At 38.2% G+C, this 17579-nt stretch overlaps 1 protein-coding gene across 1 annotated transcript in view; it reads right to left on the bottom strand.

Moving 5' to 3' along the window:
- Positions 1–17579, bottom strand: part of frem2b (FRAS1 related extracellular matrix 2b) — a 111643-nt gene that overhangs the window by 10603 nt on the left and 83461 nt on the right. Inside the window, exons 8-18 of the mRNA XM_058413307.1 lie at positions 16344–16553; positions 15974–16171; positions 15181–15345; positions 12922–13104; positions 10900–11030; positions 10107–10262; positions 6867–7170; positions 6122–6253; positions 4034–4365; positions 1245–1437; positions 628–732 (exon numbers count right to left, since the gene is read on the bottom strand). Coding sequence (XP_058269290.1) covers positions 628–732; positions 1245–1437; positions 4034–4365; positions 6122–6253; positions 6867–7170; positions 10107–10262; positions 10900–11030; positions 12922–13104; positions 15181–15345; positions 15974–16171; positions 16344–16553 — 2109 coding nt within the window. The remainder of the gene's footprint in view (positions 1–627; positions 733–1244; positions 1438–4033; positions 4366–6121; positions 6254–6866; positions 7171–10106; positions 10263–10899; positions 11031–12921; positions 13105–15180; positions 15346–15973; positions 16172–16343; positions 16554–17579) is intronic.

Below are 17579 nucleotides of genomic sequence, written 5' to 3'. Positions count from 1 at the left end.
GGAAATTCCTACACATGGTGGTGATGTGACATTGTAATCCTTTCCTAAACTGAAATATATTTCTCCTTTTGCATGCAGCAGTATAAAGTTCAAGCAAAGGATGATTAGGTGTAGGAGCATCACAAGGATTTGACAGACGGTATGTGTCAACAGCATGTAGCACCTAGCTATCCAATGGCACTCAGGGGATGACGAAATCACACTTAAGCATATAACAGCTTCAGGTAGACTGAGATATACGCCGATCGGCCGTAACATTATGACTACTGACAGGACGTGATCATATCATGGCACCTGTTAGTGGGTGGGATACATTAGGCAGCAAGTGAACATTTTGTCCTCAATGCTAATGTGTTAGAAGACGGAAAAACGGGCAGCCTTCAGGGATCTAGTGGAGGCAGGTGGTCATAATGTTATGGCTAAATCTATGCTATACAATGTAATATATTTGGTTTCTTAAATCAATCACCTTCTAATTATATTAAAACTTTTTATATGCCCCCCTCAGAATTAAACCGCATTGACATCCACACGGTTTGTTTACTCAGCCTGCCATGCATAAATAATCAAACGCTCCTAATTTAATCAATGATCAATGTAATCTGATCTTCCAGATGTTACACTCACCGGCGTGCGACGTCACGAACAGACCCCTGAAGCGAGCTTCTGTGCGGAAGTTAACCACCAAGCGACCTTGTTCATTAATGCGCATGCTGGTGGGATAGAGCGAGCCTGCATAAAAAAACAACCGTCACAAAATAAACCACATGATGAGAAACTCTGTTTTCTTTCTTGGTACGAAAGGTTCATTATTACACACACATGGTTCAGTATGGAAATATTATACTAATATAAATAGTTTTGTAAACCTGCTTGAAAATGAAAAATACACAAAAACTAATTTGATATCATTTATAATTGGTGTAATTTAAAATAATTTTTTAATTGATTCTAATAATAAAAAATAATTGTCTATATATTAATAGCAGTCAGTTTCCTTTTAATTAGAAGTTATTAATAGACAATATACAAAAAAAAATCACTTTTTGAAGCAACAACTTTATTTGTCTTTCTTCATTCTAGTATTTTTGTGGCACTTTAAATATTACATTTAACCCTTTAGACACCCAGCAGCTCTGCTTTCATTCCTCTCTCACACTACACATCATTCCTGTTAGTTACTGATTAAAGCCTATAGTTTAGTTATTTATTATTTTTATCCACAGAACGTAGTTTCTCCAGACCTTGGAGCTCGGCTTCAGGAGGGCTCCCGATTCCGTCTCTCCACAGGATGGCCGTGTCGTAGACGAACGTAAGCCTGAGCTCGGACTGCAGGTCAAAGTGCTGCCAGCCTCCAGCGCCCACCGGAGAGTGGAAGACGTAGGACACGTACAGCGGCACACGCAACGTCACGTACGACTGCACCAGGTTCAGCACCTACGACAAATAGAGATTAGAAATTGGCTGCGTTTTTGCTCTGTGATGCATCGTTCTGTCCATGTGGATATGTGTAGAATAAATTCTCCACCACTAGATGGCCTATTAGTCCAAACCTTCATTCTGTTTCTCTGTTTCTCCGAACAGGACATTTACTTTCAGTATATTTTACTAAAATATTATGAAGTAAAATAAATAAATAAATAAATAAATAAATAAATAAATAAATAAAAGCAGCCAATCAACCAAAATAAATAAATAAGTAATAAATAAATAAATAAAATAAAATAAAATACTTATATTTGACAAGGAAGCATAATTAAAAATGAACAATTAGCCAGATATAATACAGGATTATTTATTATTTACCACTATTTAATCAACTATACACTGGCCAATTAAAAAAAACAACTTCTCAAAGCTAAATTTGACAAACATCTGGAAAACTGTGACTAGATTAATCATAACCATGAATCAAGCTTTGTCCTGTACTGCCTGTTTTGTGTGACACTCATGATTATGAGATATTTTAAATGATGATGAGATATTTCTTCATGGGAACTATTCAATATGAATAAATACATCTACAGAGGTCATTTTGCTATATAATGTGATGTGACATGATCTGCAGTTTATTAAATGATCACTGCTGAACTGAACGCTCGGTGGATTAAAACCTGATTTATTCCGACTCCACTCTTCATTACCCTACGATTGTACTTCCCATACACATACTCAGAGCTCGGAGTCTACCAATCACGGAAAGACCACAAGACGACATTTGCATATGGCATATTGGCTTCTGAAATCTCAGTACAGCAAACGAGCGTGTTGCGGAAATGATTACCGAATGATATATGGAGCAGCTCCACATCCATTCATTAGCACAGGACTAGTCTGTGGCACTTCTTATGCAGACAGAGGCACGCTAGCAGAAATAACGGTGCCATGAGGTCTATGCTAACACAACCTGGCCTTTGCACTCAGCCATCCCTTTATGACACTCGTCTCCATTAATTAACTGCAGAGAGAAGAATTAGGAGCCGTTTCCATGGTGAGCCCGAAGGACCGGCCAGAGGAGGCATGTGTGTATCCAGTGTGGAGAGCGGTTTAAGGGGCCACCACGCAGCTTTAAAACAAAGGAGTGCAGGAAAGGAAAAAAAAAACATCCCCAAAGTCCATTGAGGGTGAATTCCCATTTCAGCCAGAGAAAGGCAAACAGTGGGTCTTACGGGACAACCGGGAAGTCATTGGCAGTAAAATCGAGCAGTTTGCCATTTTTATAACATTTGCTTTCTTATTGTGTGGCATAATGATGAACCGGAATCAACTACCACTTCAGCGTGTCCCTGGGTTTTCCTGTTCTCTCCCAAACACATGACTACACTAACAGATTGCCCCTAGGTGCAAACGAGTGTGTGAATGTCTGTGTGTTTTGGCCTGGGATGGACCGGCATCCCGTCCAGGGTTGTATTTCCTGCCTCACACCTCACAAGTGGTTCTAATTTCCAGATAAAGTGTTTACTGAAGATGAAGAAATGATTGCTCATTGTTACACTACATCATTCAAGGACAAGTGGCACATCACCACAACAGGCGTTCTATGAAAGATGAATCTGTTAGACTCCTAATAAAGAGTCAGGATTTATGAGTTAAAGCTTGATCTCAGTTATTAGCTTTATAGACGACACTAATCACAGCGATTACAGAGTCGTTCCTATTACTAGTCACAGCCATTTAAAAACTAACGTCAATCTTATAGATATGTTTTACGAACACTAAAGTTGTTTTGCATTTGAATTGAAACATTAATCCTAGATCGAATAAAACATTTTGGAAGGCCCAATGGCCTAATGGATAACGCTTCAGCCTGGGAAGTCGAGGATTGTGGATTCGAGTCCCATCTGGGTCAATTATAGTTCGGTGTTAAGAAATGCTTAACTGTCTTTAGGGATGTGGTAACTTAGTGGTTAAGGTGTTGGGCTACTGATCAGAAGGTTGCGAGTTCCACCAAGCTGCTACTGCTGGGCCCCTGAGCAAGGCCCTTAACCCTCAATTGCTCAGATGTATAGAATAAGATAAATTCTAAGTTGCTGTGGAAAAGGGGGTCTGACAAATACAGGAAATGTAAATGGAAAAATATTTTCACTATTAATTTTGTTATATTTGAAAACAAATAAATAAAATTAAATCAAAGTTCAGTCCACTGACCTAAACACAACACAAAATCTACAGTTAATAATGGGATAAATACAAATAAAATGACACAATTCTCCTTTCAAGTAGGGGTTTGTGTGATTGACTGCCCATAAAGTGAACTGCATGTGTAATAAAAAATATGGACAAACTGCCCTAAAACAGACCTCGCACCCTTGGTCAACCCTGCAGAAATACGACAGAGGCGAATACCTCTGTTCTAATTTCAGGGCCAGAACGATACTGTATTATTTAAATGATATTAATGTTCAGATCTAGAAACATCTCCACAATGCAAACAGGACATAAATGACTTTATATGCAAGTGTGACTACTTCCAAAAGCAAAAGAAAACAGGAAAGTGGAGGGTGGAAAAACAACAACAAAAAAGACCCCTCACCTGCCCATCTGTCCCAATCGACCCTCCGCAGTCACTCAGCAGCTCGGACATGTCGTAATAACTGACGAACTCCCACAGGCAGGCCTCCAGGTGAAGGTTTCGGTAGAAGCGTAGTGTGTTCTCTCCTCTTAAGGTGGTGTTGTATTGATAGGGCGCCGTGCTGCCGATAGCCTCGGGGTTCCGGATGTCTGAGGTGACGAACCCGTGACGCGTACGGACCTCGCTGTAGTCCAGCAGGTTGGAGCAGCGATGATTTCCCACCCGCGTGCCATCAGGACTGAGCGTCAGCTCGAAGTTGGAGAGAGGACGGGTGGAGACCACAGGGAGCATCCCTATAATACAGAGAAATGCAAACTTATACTCAACAAAGTCCAGCCTCACGATTTTGCTAATGTAGCAAAGTCAAGAACATTAAGTACAATCTTTTACTCAGTGAAACTTTATCAAAAAAAAAAAATCAGGCACAGAGAAAGTGAAATGTTGCAGAAGTGCAAATAAAGTGGTAAAGCAAAGTGACAGGACTTTTATGCTTAGCTGATGAAGTGATGAAGAGCAGGAGATGATGTCAAAATGTCTTCAGGATTAAAGGGTTATTTTAAAATCATACCGAGTCACCTTGACTTACTTTAGCTAAAATGATCAAATTTATCTGCTGCTTTTTTTTATCCTAAAACTGATCTGCAATTGCTTACATCATTTTTCAGAAACATTTTGCTATACATTCAGTTATGTGTTACATCATATATAATAAATGTCTACAAGCTATTGGCTATAATCTATAAACTAGATATTACAGCTATCATAAACATGTCAAACATGAAATTAATAATAATAAAAATAATAATTATGATGATCAGAATCAGAAAAAGGTTTATTGCCAGGTACAGCAAAGGGTCAGCAAGGAGCACTTTACAGTACTAGGAATTTGTCTTGGTGTCAGGTGCAAACATATACACAGGTAAATAATTTAAATAAATAAAAACACCACAAAAAAAGAAAGTAGAGCGCACAGAAATGATGATGATATTATTATTATTATTATTATTAATAATAATAAGCAATAATAACTACAACAATAATACATATTTATAAATAATTTTCCAACTAATAATAATAATAATAATAATAATAACAACTACAATAATACATATTTATAAATAATTTTCCGACTAATAATAATAATACATTTAAAACATTTAGAAATTATTTTCCAGTAACTCTAGTACCCCAGCAATTACAACAATTCCAATCATTTTATTAACATTTATTAATATTAAAGTTCTGTTCTGTAGGCTTTCTGCAGTACTGTATGAGTTATGATAGAACAGCTACGCTGCAAAAAATCATCTTAGCAAGTTAAAATATCTTGAATACAGTCCAAATGTTTTAACATTTCCTATCAAAAGATAAATAAAACTATTAAACCTATTTCTAGACATAATTAACAATATTTAAGCTTTAAAATGTCTTCTTTCTTGCCCAATTTTAAACACTCATTTCTAGAAAGAAGCAAAAAGATCCACCAATAGAAAAACATTTAAAGCTTAAACAAATAGTAAAATATGATTTAAAAAAAAATTCTTAATAACCTCACACTGGATTTATTGTAATCCTATATTAAAAATAGCTGATATTTTGACTAGATTCAGATGTCTTTTTCTGTGCAGTGTATCCGCAGTTGTTTCCTCATCTTCCTCTCTCTCACTTTTTATTTTTAATCTCTTAGTCAATAAGACAAAAAAAAAAAAAATAAATAAATTGCTTTCCATATCTTACATGCTTTTACCTCTTACTGTGCAGACGCTGGAGATTCCTTCTAAAAATGCTAGACAAAAATGTCTTCACAGAATGCGTCGCATTTTTATAACGCACTGTTCTTATTTAATCCGATTATTTAGAGTATTCACCATACACATGGACTGTATTAGTTGTTACTATGGAAACAACAATAAATTAGAATGAGCACTCCTAATATAAACCCGTGGTTTAAATTACAAGTAGAATGAATGTTATATAAAATGATTCACTACTTTCTGACCGATCAGAATCCGTTTATACGGATTATTACACAAGGCTGATTTTCCTTACCGTCTATGTGCGGCATGGTGACGGTGAGTTTGATAAGGTTGGGGTGATGTGGGTCGTCTGGCCCGGTGTAGCGCAGTTTAGCAGAGAAAGGCTCGGCTCCCACAGCGCCTATGACACGAGGTTGGCACAAACCTGCGCATAACACACAACAATCAGCTTCCACTCAATCAGCTAAAAGCAAACCCAGCCACACCAACCATTCAGCTCAGCTTGACCGTCGAGATCAAATTGGTTTAGCGAGATCTTGGGGAGCTCAAACAATGGATTGTTTTTGAGAGCCACATTGATGGTCACAGAGCTGTAACGAGCAGAGAGATTCCCCACGCGAGGCTCTTCTTGGGCTGGATTCCCGGACACAGATTAGACCTAATCATAGACTGAAGAGGATTTTCAGAAGAGAATCACTTCTGAATAAAGCTGTGTGCAAAAAAAAAACAAGGTTTTCCAGGCAAAGATTAAGGTTAGCAATGGATTAGCCTTGTGAAATGGCATTCAAGGACAAAGGAACTTGGGTAGCATTACTTGCATATTGGAAAAAAAAAAAAAAATAATAATAAAAAAAATACAAATAAAAAAATTATTTATTAAATAAAAAATTATTTATTTATTTATAATTCATCTCACACCTTGAACAAACAATACGGAATTAAATACACCCACACTTTCGTAGTCTTATTTCCTATTAGGATTCATTTTTGATTAGGATTCAGTCTTGTGTGCAGTAAGGTATTATTTTTGCACCCACCCTCTTCCACGCTGACGGAGATGATGGCACTGCTGAACTCCAGCCCCTCCTCTCCATTGGAGTTCACAGCTCTGGCTGCACACTGAACACGTGAGCCTGCCTGGAAATACACCGAGTCCAGCGTGATGCGTTTGGATGAGGTGAAAAAGGTCTCAAAGTCCACCTCCCTCATAGGGCTGGTTACGCCGTCAGGTCCTGCGGGGGCACTAACAAGCCAGCGGTAACGAGTCAGCGTGTTGTTGATGTGTTCGCTTGCACAAATGAAGCCGGTGCGCTCGAAGTCGGGGTACTTGGGGTTGCAGGCCTGAAAGAAAAAAAATAAATAAATAAAAGAACAAAACAGACAAGATATTCTAAGAAGCTGGAGCCAAGTTTCAGAGGATGAAAGTTTCAGAGGATGATAGATAATTAAAGAGAGATGCTTAAAGAGCTAATAAGCCTTATGCCAAAACATATGGTCTGGCACATTGTGAAAAGTTCATAAAACTGTTACGGCTGCTTTATTGTCTGTAAGCAGCATAACGAGCTGTACATAAAAATAACAACCCTTTCTGGGCGATGCAAAGAACACCGTTCAATAAAGTTATTAGTGGATTGGATCGAACTGGAAATATGTCCAATCTGATAAGATTGGATCACATCCAGTGTTTCAGGTCAACATGAATCCAAATGTTGACAGCAGTAAAATGTCAGTGTAACACAAGCACCATTAGTAAAATAACACAAAGGAAGTGGGGGAAAAAAAAAAAGAAAAAAGAAGCTGACGAACAAAAAGGAATGAAGAAGAATCTATAATGTGCCACTGACATCAAAATGCTCTTTAGTAATCAAACGGAAGAATAAACAGGCCATGAGAAACCAGAAATTAATCAGGGACAAGTGACATGATAAGAATTTCAATGAATGAAATAGAAAAAGGCTGCATGATAAGTGGCTAGTTTTCTGAAGATCAGAGTAAATGTACTGCAGCTTTAACATTGTTGTTTATGCCGATTTACAGAAGTATGAAGATGATTGTGACACACTGTGATAAAGGTGACAGGGTAATAGGGGTGACAGTGACACAGCTAATGTAGGGAGAGGAATAGTCAGTGATATATAAACAAAAGTAAGTAAGATATAATGTAAGAGGTGAAGGGGAGAGTGAATATGATACACATGGCAACGCTGATGACCATGATAAAGATGATGAGGTATGACACTCGGTGATACAGATGAAAAGGTACTCAGGATAATGTACAGCAGATTTACATTTACATTTCTGGCATTTGGCAGATGCCAGAGAGATTTTCTCTCATTTTATACATCTGAGCAATTAAGGGTTAAGGGTCTTGCTCCGGGGCCCAGCAGTGGCAGCTTGGTGGACCTGGGATTCAACAAAATGGCCACTGAGCTACCACATGGTAGGTGGTAGGGTAGTAAGTAATATATACTGCGAGGGATGAAGGTGGCGACATCAATGACAGTGATGCAGATGGGGTATCAAGAATGATATTTAGTGATGAGGATGAAAAGGTAGTCAGGGTAATATACAGTGATATATAGTAGATGGCAGGGTAGTGAGTAAGTTATACTGTCAGATGATTGATGGGTACTAAATGTGGTACACGTGGCGACATCAATGACAGTGATGAAGGTAATGGGGTAGCAAGAATGACGTTTAGGGATGAAGGTAAAAATGTATTCGGAGTAAAATACTGTGCTATAGCTTGCAGAGTAACGAGTAGGATATATTGTCAGATGATTGATGGGGAAGTAAATACGGTACACATGGCGACATGAATGGCAGTGATGAATATAATGGGGTAGCAAGAATGACACTTGGTGATACAGATGAAAAAGTAGTCAAAGCAATATACAGTAAAAGGCTACAGCAGAGGGTTTTGAGTAGGATATGGAGTAGTGAAAAAGGTACACATGGCGACACCAATGACAGTAATACAGATGATGGGGTAGCAAGAATGACATTAAGTGATGAGAATGAACAGGTAGTTGTATTAATACACAATGAAAAAATAACTGGCAGGGTATCGAGTAGGATATACTATCAGGTGATGGGGTAGTGAAAAAGGTACACATGGCGACACCAATGACAGTGATGCAGATGATGGGGTAGCAAGAATGACTAAGTGTTGAAGATAAAAAGGTATTCAGAGTAATACACTGCGCTATAGATGGCAGAGTAGTGATTAACAATACACTGTCAGAGATGATGGCGATGTCACCGACAGTGATGCAGATAATGGGGTAGCAAGAATGACATTCAGTGCTGAGGCTGTAAAGGTAGTCAAAATAACATACAGTGAAAATAACTGACAGGGTAGTGCGTAGGATATACTGTCAGATGATGGGGTAGTGAATGCGGTACACATGGTGACACAGATGACAATGATTCAGATGATGGCGTAGGACAAGGATGACATTCAGTGATGAAGCTGTGAGTCAGCTGTAAAAAGTGACTCGGGAACACAGATGACTCGGGTATGGGGGTAACACGGACACGGATAATGGCGTATTGAGAGTAAATTTCAGCGGCGTCGATGACAGGGTGGTGGGAATGGGGTACAGTGACACAGATGACTGGATAGTGAGTGAGGAAGACTCTGGCACAGCGAGTGAAAACATGGTTACAAAGACGACAAAGAAAAAGCGATACACTGTGAGTCAAAGAAATACAGTGACACAAATGACAAGACAGTGTCAGAGTGATACAAGTGATATAGGGAAGCGAATGTAATGTTTTGAAAGGTATACACACTGTGCCTTAAATGACTGTAGCAGGCATTACATAAATGTGACATTAATGACATGGTAGTGAAAATGATGCACAGTAACAGACAATAAGGTTTAAAAAACCTGATGTACAGTATAGTGACGGAGATGATGGGATGATACAAGTAATAAAGTGACGCACATGACAGGATAGTGAACGTGAACATGACACAGGTGGATAATGACAGGGACATGCAGCGACACGGATGACCTCAAACTACGAGAGAGACAGACGCTGGGGTAGTAAAAGTGACTGTTATACAGGAACATACTTGAGGTAGATGACAGAGATGACATGGTATTGAGAATGATATGTTACATCGATGAGGATATTGTGAGATTGACTGAGACTGACCCCCACTTTCTGTACAGATACAGCATTCAATACACTGCATTACATAGCTGACGGCTTATAGAATTCAATACACAACATGACACAGGTGAGGAAGTATAGAAATCAATACACACTGTGACACAGACGACTGGGTAGCCAGCGGGTGGTCGGTTCACTGGGGCACCGACCGGGCCATCGTAATGCAGCAGTGAAATGACCACTGGCACAGATGGGAACGTCACATCTGCCATGCTGTTTCCCTCCTCGATGTAAATGATAGCTTTGGTCATCTGTATAAGGACAACAAGAAATGTTAAGCAATTAGTTTCTGATTTATTGTTATTGAACAGCAGCTATTTTTTTTTTTTTTTTTTTTTAAATCGACAATTGTTCCAGCTACACATTTACTCATCAGTTACTATAGCAACAACTTCAGACATGTGATATAAATTGATTTTTAAAGCGTGGATATAGTGATATAGAAGACATTTATTTAGCATTTACGGAAGGAGCGCTTTAGTGCAATAGTCAAATGGTAAAGATGTGTAAAGGGATAGAATGCGTTATAAAGACATCAGAGTTTATAGTTGCTGTAATATTTTGGGTACCCTCTACAGCATTAAGCTACTTCATTAATTAAAATAAAAACAAAGGATTAGCTGCTTGCTGTGGTAAAAAAAAGCTATAAAACACCTGAGGACACGCGGTTATTGAAAAACAAATTACAAGCGACGTTGTATTATATTCTCAGTACATTAGGACTAAGCCTTAAAATAAAGTCTTACATATAAAACCTATAAAAGCTGTTCAAGTCTTCTTGCTTCTTATCGAGGTGTGGAGAATATGCTGTGCTTTCAAGCTTTAAATAACAATTCCTAATCTAAATTAAGTGTGCAAAATGCAAAGTGTAGACTGTTCAGTGAGCACCTGAATCTCAGCCACCATGTTCTCATCGGGTTTCAGGTGAACCATGAACGCTTCCCTCATTTCACGCACGCCGTCGTACAGGATCTCAACTTCCACCGTGTGTTCTGTTTCTCCTTCCTTGAATTCAATATCTGGGGGGGGGATGTGAAGTGCAAATTGGAAATCAGTCATGCAAAATATGCACCTTAATGTGAACTCTTGTACTGCCGATCCGCTGATATTTACGGACCTGTGCTGCATCATCCGTTACAGCAACGTGCCGCCTTCAAGATCAACTTTTAAATAATTCAGAGTTACTTTGAATTATGCAAACCAGACAAGAGTTCTCGACAAATCTACAAAATGGGTAAACAGGGAGTCGGTAGTTTAGTCATATTTTGTTGTGCTTACCCTGAAACACTCAGCTTTTTCCTAGACAAATTACACTCTGTCATAGACATCACAGCTGGTGTTTTGAATAAGGATTGCTTTGTGCCTTGTATTTTTGTTGCATGCATTGCACATGGATGGGTTAACCCTCATGTTCTGTTAATATATAGAGACGACACCTTTCAAAATGCAGCACTGGAACTTCTGAAGGCCTTAGCCTTTATTTGTCATATATACATTGCTGCACAGTGATAACCCACTTTGCATATCCCGTCCTTGGAGGATTGGAGTCAGAGTGCAGGGTTAGCCATGATGCAGTGCCCCTGAAGCAAGGGGTGTTGGGGGCCTTGTTCAAGGGCCCAACGGTGGCAGCTTGGTGGTGCTGGGGCTTGAACCCTGATCTTTCAATCACCAACCCAGAGCCTTAACCACTTTAGCTACCGCCAATCCTTACCTAACATTGTTGATTAGATACCACCAGAAATTCTTTTATTACAGCTCTGGAAAAGCAACTAATCCACCCATTTTCAGTAGTGTTTATCCTTCACAGGGGCCGTAGAATCTATTCCAGAGGCGGGGGACAACCCATTGCAGGACACAATCTCTTACACACACACACTGGACAATTTAGAGATGCCAATCAGCCTACAGCGCATGCCTCTAGACTGGGGGAAGACACCAGAGAACCCAGAGGAAAACCTTGAAGCACGGGGAAAGCATGCAAACTCCATGCACCCAGGGTGGAGGCGGGAATCAATCCTCCAACCTCAGAGGTGTGAGGGTTGCTGAATAATGGTAATAAACATTACCTTTTAATGCTCGAACATTACCGCCCAGTATAAATGCACTAATTTACATACATCCATCAACTATTTTGTTTTGCACTCGACTTTCGACCAGGCTCAGAGGTGTGCTCATGAATGCTTTTTAATCCCATTCAATCCCACTCCCATGTTAATGCGTCGCACAGAGCCGTGTGAGCAACCTGTACATTCCCATGTTAATGAGCGTGGCCTTTCTTTGTCCCTCAGGCTGCCTGTATTAATGTAAAAAATAAATAAATAAATAAATGAATAAAACACCACGCCTGCTCCCACTGCTTTCTCTCCTGATGCACACCTCTATTCGGAGGCAGCTTAACAAATAAAATATGCACTTCTCTGTCCATTTATCTTAAAAACATTAATGGCGAAAAAGAACATTTAGTCATGTTGTCATGGCACTAATTACAGGGACAGAGAGAGAGAATAAATAAATAAATAAACACAAACAAACCAACAAATAAATAAACTCCATTGCAAAGAAGGAAGAAAAGCAGAAACCTGATTTATAGCCATGTTTTTCACACAATTATCAGCTCTTCTATTTTTATAAGTACACAAGTTCAGTCAGGTGAAATAATTTACTGGAACCAGACTTAGACTGCGGTCTTTCAGTTGACGACCCATGATTAATAGCCTCGGAAGTGTGGAAAATCTTAATCTTAAAAAAAACCCCTTCACTCTCTTGCTCTGATATCTTCTTGTTTCAGAGTCTCTTCCCCCAGCTTAAGGTATGAACTGTGTTAAAATGCACTTCTTACATTGATTCAGCTGAGACTCAGTTGAGTGTGTAATCCATGAACCATGTGCATGCACGTTTGAGTTCTCTCACCCTGCGATATCGGGTGATAATCCTCTCCGGATGTCGCTGAGCCGTCCTTAGTGTGCACTCTCACCACCGACACTTTGGAAGTGTCTCCCACTCGCAGCACTGGCACCTTCACCACTGACACCTGCCCGGCCTCGCTGGGTTCATTCACGCTGAACTTGGTAACCCCAAACCTGATGATGGCCTCTGTGGGAGAGATGTACGTCAAATCTTTATCAGCGTCAACACTCCTTGATTTGCTGAACACTTTTCTCAGTGATGCTTAAGGCCAAAATGAATATGAGACTAAGAGAGAGAAAAATTGTCTGTATTTATGTTAAATATTTCATAAATAGATTTGAGAAAGAGAATACCTTGGTTTATACTGTACATATACACATTTAATATATCTGGAATGACACTTAAAATCTCCTTCAATATATCAATAATTTTTCTGAATTTTTTAATATGTTTATCATTAGTCTTAGTTTCTGTATTCACCTTCATATCCTGTTGAATTGGCTCATATATGTGAATTACAACTGCTGCTGAGATATGAAAGGTTGCAGAAAAATAATCTTTTAATTCTAACAATTAAGAACTGTGATTATAATATATAATATATACCACAAGGATCTTTATAGACGATAGTAATAGACTGTGGATAAACCCAACATTGGGATTCAAAGGAGCGTTCAGCTAAACCGCTGCTCACATTCACCTACAGGCTTGTTCAGCTTCAACAGTCTCTTTAATATCATCAGCAAACAATAGAGTTCATAACTACAAGCTCTTTTGTCAGCTCGCTCGTGTCAGAAAGGATAAACTTATGAAAAGGTAACAGAGGTGATGGTGTGTCTGAGAGAGTTCACAGAGTTGTACCTGATAATTAAAACTGTCAGAATTCACTCCAGGTAATGCCAGGCATGGTAAATGTCAGAACTCTCGGATGGTAGAACTCCAGATACAGTCGCTTTTAGCTCCACATAGTGATGATGGACTATCAGAGTAATTCATAGTGAATTTACAGCTGAGTGAAAGAAAATTGGAACATACTCGGATGGATCTTTCACACCGTCCTGTCTCTGAGAAGACTTAAGACAAAATCCATACTGAAGAGATCTACTAGCACTAGTAGAGTGTATCCAGTAAAGCTCAAGCCATCATTAATAAGACACGAATTAATTGGACTTTCCAGGGTAGTGTGCACCGACGCACAAAATCATTAGCGTACTAATTACCACAGACCAAATGTATTTACTTTATTGATCTATTTAGCAATGGAAACTTCGCTGATTACCAGCACCCATGCTTATAACAGCTCCCAATAACCAGTACGGATCAAACGGCTAAAGAGCTCTGCCTCAGGGCATTAGACAGACCGGTATTAATCTGGAAACATAACACTAACAACCCTCCAGTTTAGCTTCAAATACCAAAGAGTTTTAAACCTGCGAGCTTCAGATACAAGATTGCTTTCGTGATACTAAAAATCGGATTAAAAATCGTGTTCTTGATTAGTTTCTCAAAGCAATTTAATTGGGTCGATTCTGCAGCCTTTGCATTCAGGAAACCATTAAACCAAACAGACTACCACTATTCCTCTTATTCACCGAAACCAATAAACCGTAGAAGTTTGTTCCACATAACCTCACTGAAGGAAAAGCCGAGAAACAGTGCTGGAAATCTGAGCCGTGAGCGAATTTTAAAACAAACCGAGAGCCCCTGTGCAGTGGAAAGAAACTAATTTGCCCGGTCTGACTAAACAAATATTTAATAATGTCCTGAATAATATGGACTGAATGTGAAATTCCCAGTTACTAAATAATGGCTAAAAATGGCCTGTCAGAGAATTATGAATGAGAATCGTGATCTAAATGCTAAGTAAAAAATTATGTGAGTCATGTTTTGTCAAGAACCATGCAACCTTATAGTACCATGCCTTGCTTTTCTTCTTCTTTTGCTTCTTTCGGCACATAAATTAGGATCTTATACAATGTAGTAATACAGATATACAGCAGATAAAGTGCTCAAGTCTCATGGGACAAAAAGTAGCTTGCTGGTAGACCTGGAATATAAACTCAAAACTGTACCGCCAGTAGATAGTAATATTATATACACAATACCTCTACCTTAAACTGTACACACAAAACCCCTTGCCATTATTATGATTATTAGTAATGTTGGTTATGTAGGTGTTCCACCACTATACACTCTTTTTGCTTTCCACTTGTATCTTTTCACAGTGCAGCACCAGTCTAAGGTAAAAAGATCTTGGCTTACTGTCAGCATCATCCTTAATCTTGACCAGCGTCTCATTTCGAGCTCCTATAGATGCCCCGAACGGAGACTCGCTTTTAGGGCTCCCCAGGACCAGCCTGAGCTCCTCCACTTCTTCATGCTCTGTGTCATCGACTAAAATGAGAGTACAAGGCTTCTCCACTTCCCCTAAACACAATCACACACAGTCAGAAAGTCAATACCAGTTTTAACAAGCATCCAAGAAGGCTAAGGTACTTACATTACAAAAACATACAAATTCTGGCTAGCTGTATTTCCTTTTATATTTACTGTAATAAATTTAAATTAGGATTAAGAACAATTCGATCCTCATCTGATTGAAACAGTGAGTAAAATATTTAAGGGGTCCTGAAAATGGCACACTATGATATCATATGAATTTTATAAAAAATAAAAAAAAATAAATAATAATAATAATAATAATAATAATTATTATTATTATTATTATACATACACAATTTAGAGATTAAAAAAAGCATTTTTTTAAAAAAATCCAAATAAAAATTTACTATAAAAGTTAAGTTAAATTTTCACATTTATTATATACCATCTTCTCCTTTTATTAGATTATTAATATTATTCTTAATATAAAGTGAATGCAGAGGTGTTTAGTACTGACTTGTGTATCAACTCACCAAGTTAGACTTTTGTAAAGCTCTTGTATGATTGAATACATTTAATATGATTATTAAGATAAGATGAAGTTAAACCCTCTCTGTGTCTGAAGTCATTGAAAAGCTTCAACTCTGGTCGATCTTGCTGCAAAGGTACTGACCTGGGAGGAACGTGATAATGGAAGCATCCGTGTTGGGTCTCTCGTTGAAGTCCATCATGACCTGAGCAGAACCCTGACGGCTGTAGCAGCGCACACTGGACCTGTATCTCAGATCTCCGCTGCGGTAAATGATAGCCGTAATCTTTCCGTTGTTCTCATTACCAGTGTATGTAGCATCCCGGAACTGCACCTTAGGCACTGTGCAAGCAAAACAGAGAAGTTTGCTTGGTTATTTGTTGGAATAAAAATGTACAATGGATACTGAGAAAGGTTTATGGAATAATTTTTTTCCAAGCACACTAAAGAATTATCACGATTGCTTTCTGTTCATCAAGGGATAACGGACTCTCTCTCATCAGAGATCACTTACAGTCTGAAACAGAGTCGTTGATGAACACGGTGGCTTTGCTCGGCTCTCCCAGAATGCCGTTCATGGGCATGCGGAGGACGAGCTCAAATTTCTCAGGTCCCTCCAGCACAGGCTGGCCAAGGTCATCCAGAATGGTGATGCGGATCGTCTGCACGGTCACGCCCGGTGCGAAGTCCAGGTTCTTACTGATTCCTACATAATCCTCACCAGCTGCAGTAAACATCGAGATATTGGTGGAATATTCCTCATATACTATCCCTCATCCATTATCCATTATCCTTCAAACATATTATTAGTGACTTATTTATCAGTAGATAAACCTCTATTTTTTTTTTTGTAAAAATATATAAATATAAATAATAAATTGTAAGTCTCAGCACTCTTAAAATAAATATAACAAACAAAAGTATTATTATTATTATTACTATTATTATTATTCCGACTAATACCATTATTACATTTAAAGACTTTCCTAAGGGTTATTAGTTCCAGCAAAAAATCAATGAACTCATCAACAATAACTCTACAATAACTACTAAATAAAGAAATAAACAATTCATTAACATAATAATAATAATAATAATAATAATGGCTTAACACTCCTAAAGATAAATGTGACCACATTAACAATAAAAAAAAATGAACAATATATTTATTATAATAATAAACATTATAATAATTATTAATTAGTATTATTATAAACATACTTTTAATATCATTTCTATTTCAAATCACAGAGAAGTATATTTATTTGCAACATATTTTCCAATTTTTTTGTATAAATCAAAGATGTTCAAAACTAATTTGCATATTTGATTTTTTTTTTTTAACATACTGCAAATTAAAAAAAAAAAAAATCTTAACACTTAAGGCAACTGATAGCTCTGGGAGATTTTTGTGATAATTAAACCAAATGTGCGGAGGCTTAGCATTTTATTCCTGCGTGACAGGATGCAGGTGACGACGACGTGCTCTGCTGATTTTCTGTACTGAATATTCATGCTAGTGTGTATGACACTTTTTTTTCTTCCTATGCCATGGGTGTAATTTACAGCTGTCATTTCCCCTCATAAGAAACAACACTCTACATTCGGTGACTGATAACAGGAAGTAGTAGTGACAATTTAGCCGAAAAACTGAAAGGTAAAAAACAGATTACTGAAAAGATTGAAAATAAATAAAATAAATCCATTAAGCAGTGTGTTGTTAGGAGATTGCACTTTTCTGGCACCTGAT

This window comes from Hemibagrus wyckioides, linkage group LG17 (genome assembly GCF_019097595.1).
Source record: "Hemibagrus wyckioides isolate EC202008001 linkage group LG17, SWU_Hwy_1.0, whole genome shotgun sequence".
NCBI classification, from domain to species: domain Eukaryota; kingdom Metazoa; phylum Chordata; class Actinopteri; order Siluriformes; family Bagridae; genus Hemibagrus; species Hemibagrus wyckioides.
This window is presented reverse-complemented; position numbering and strand designations above follow the sequence as displayed.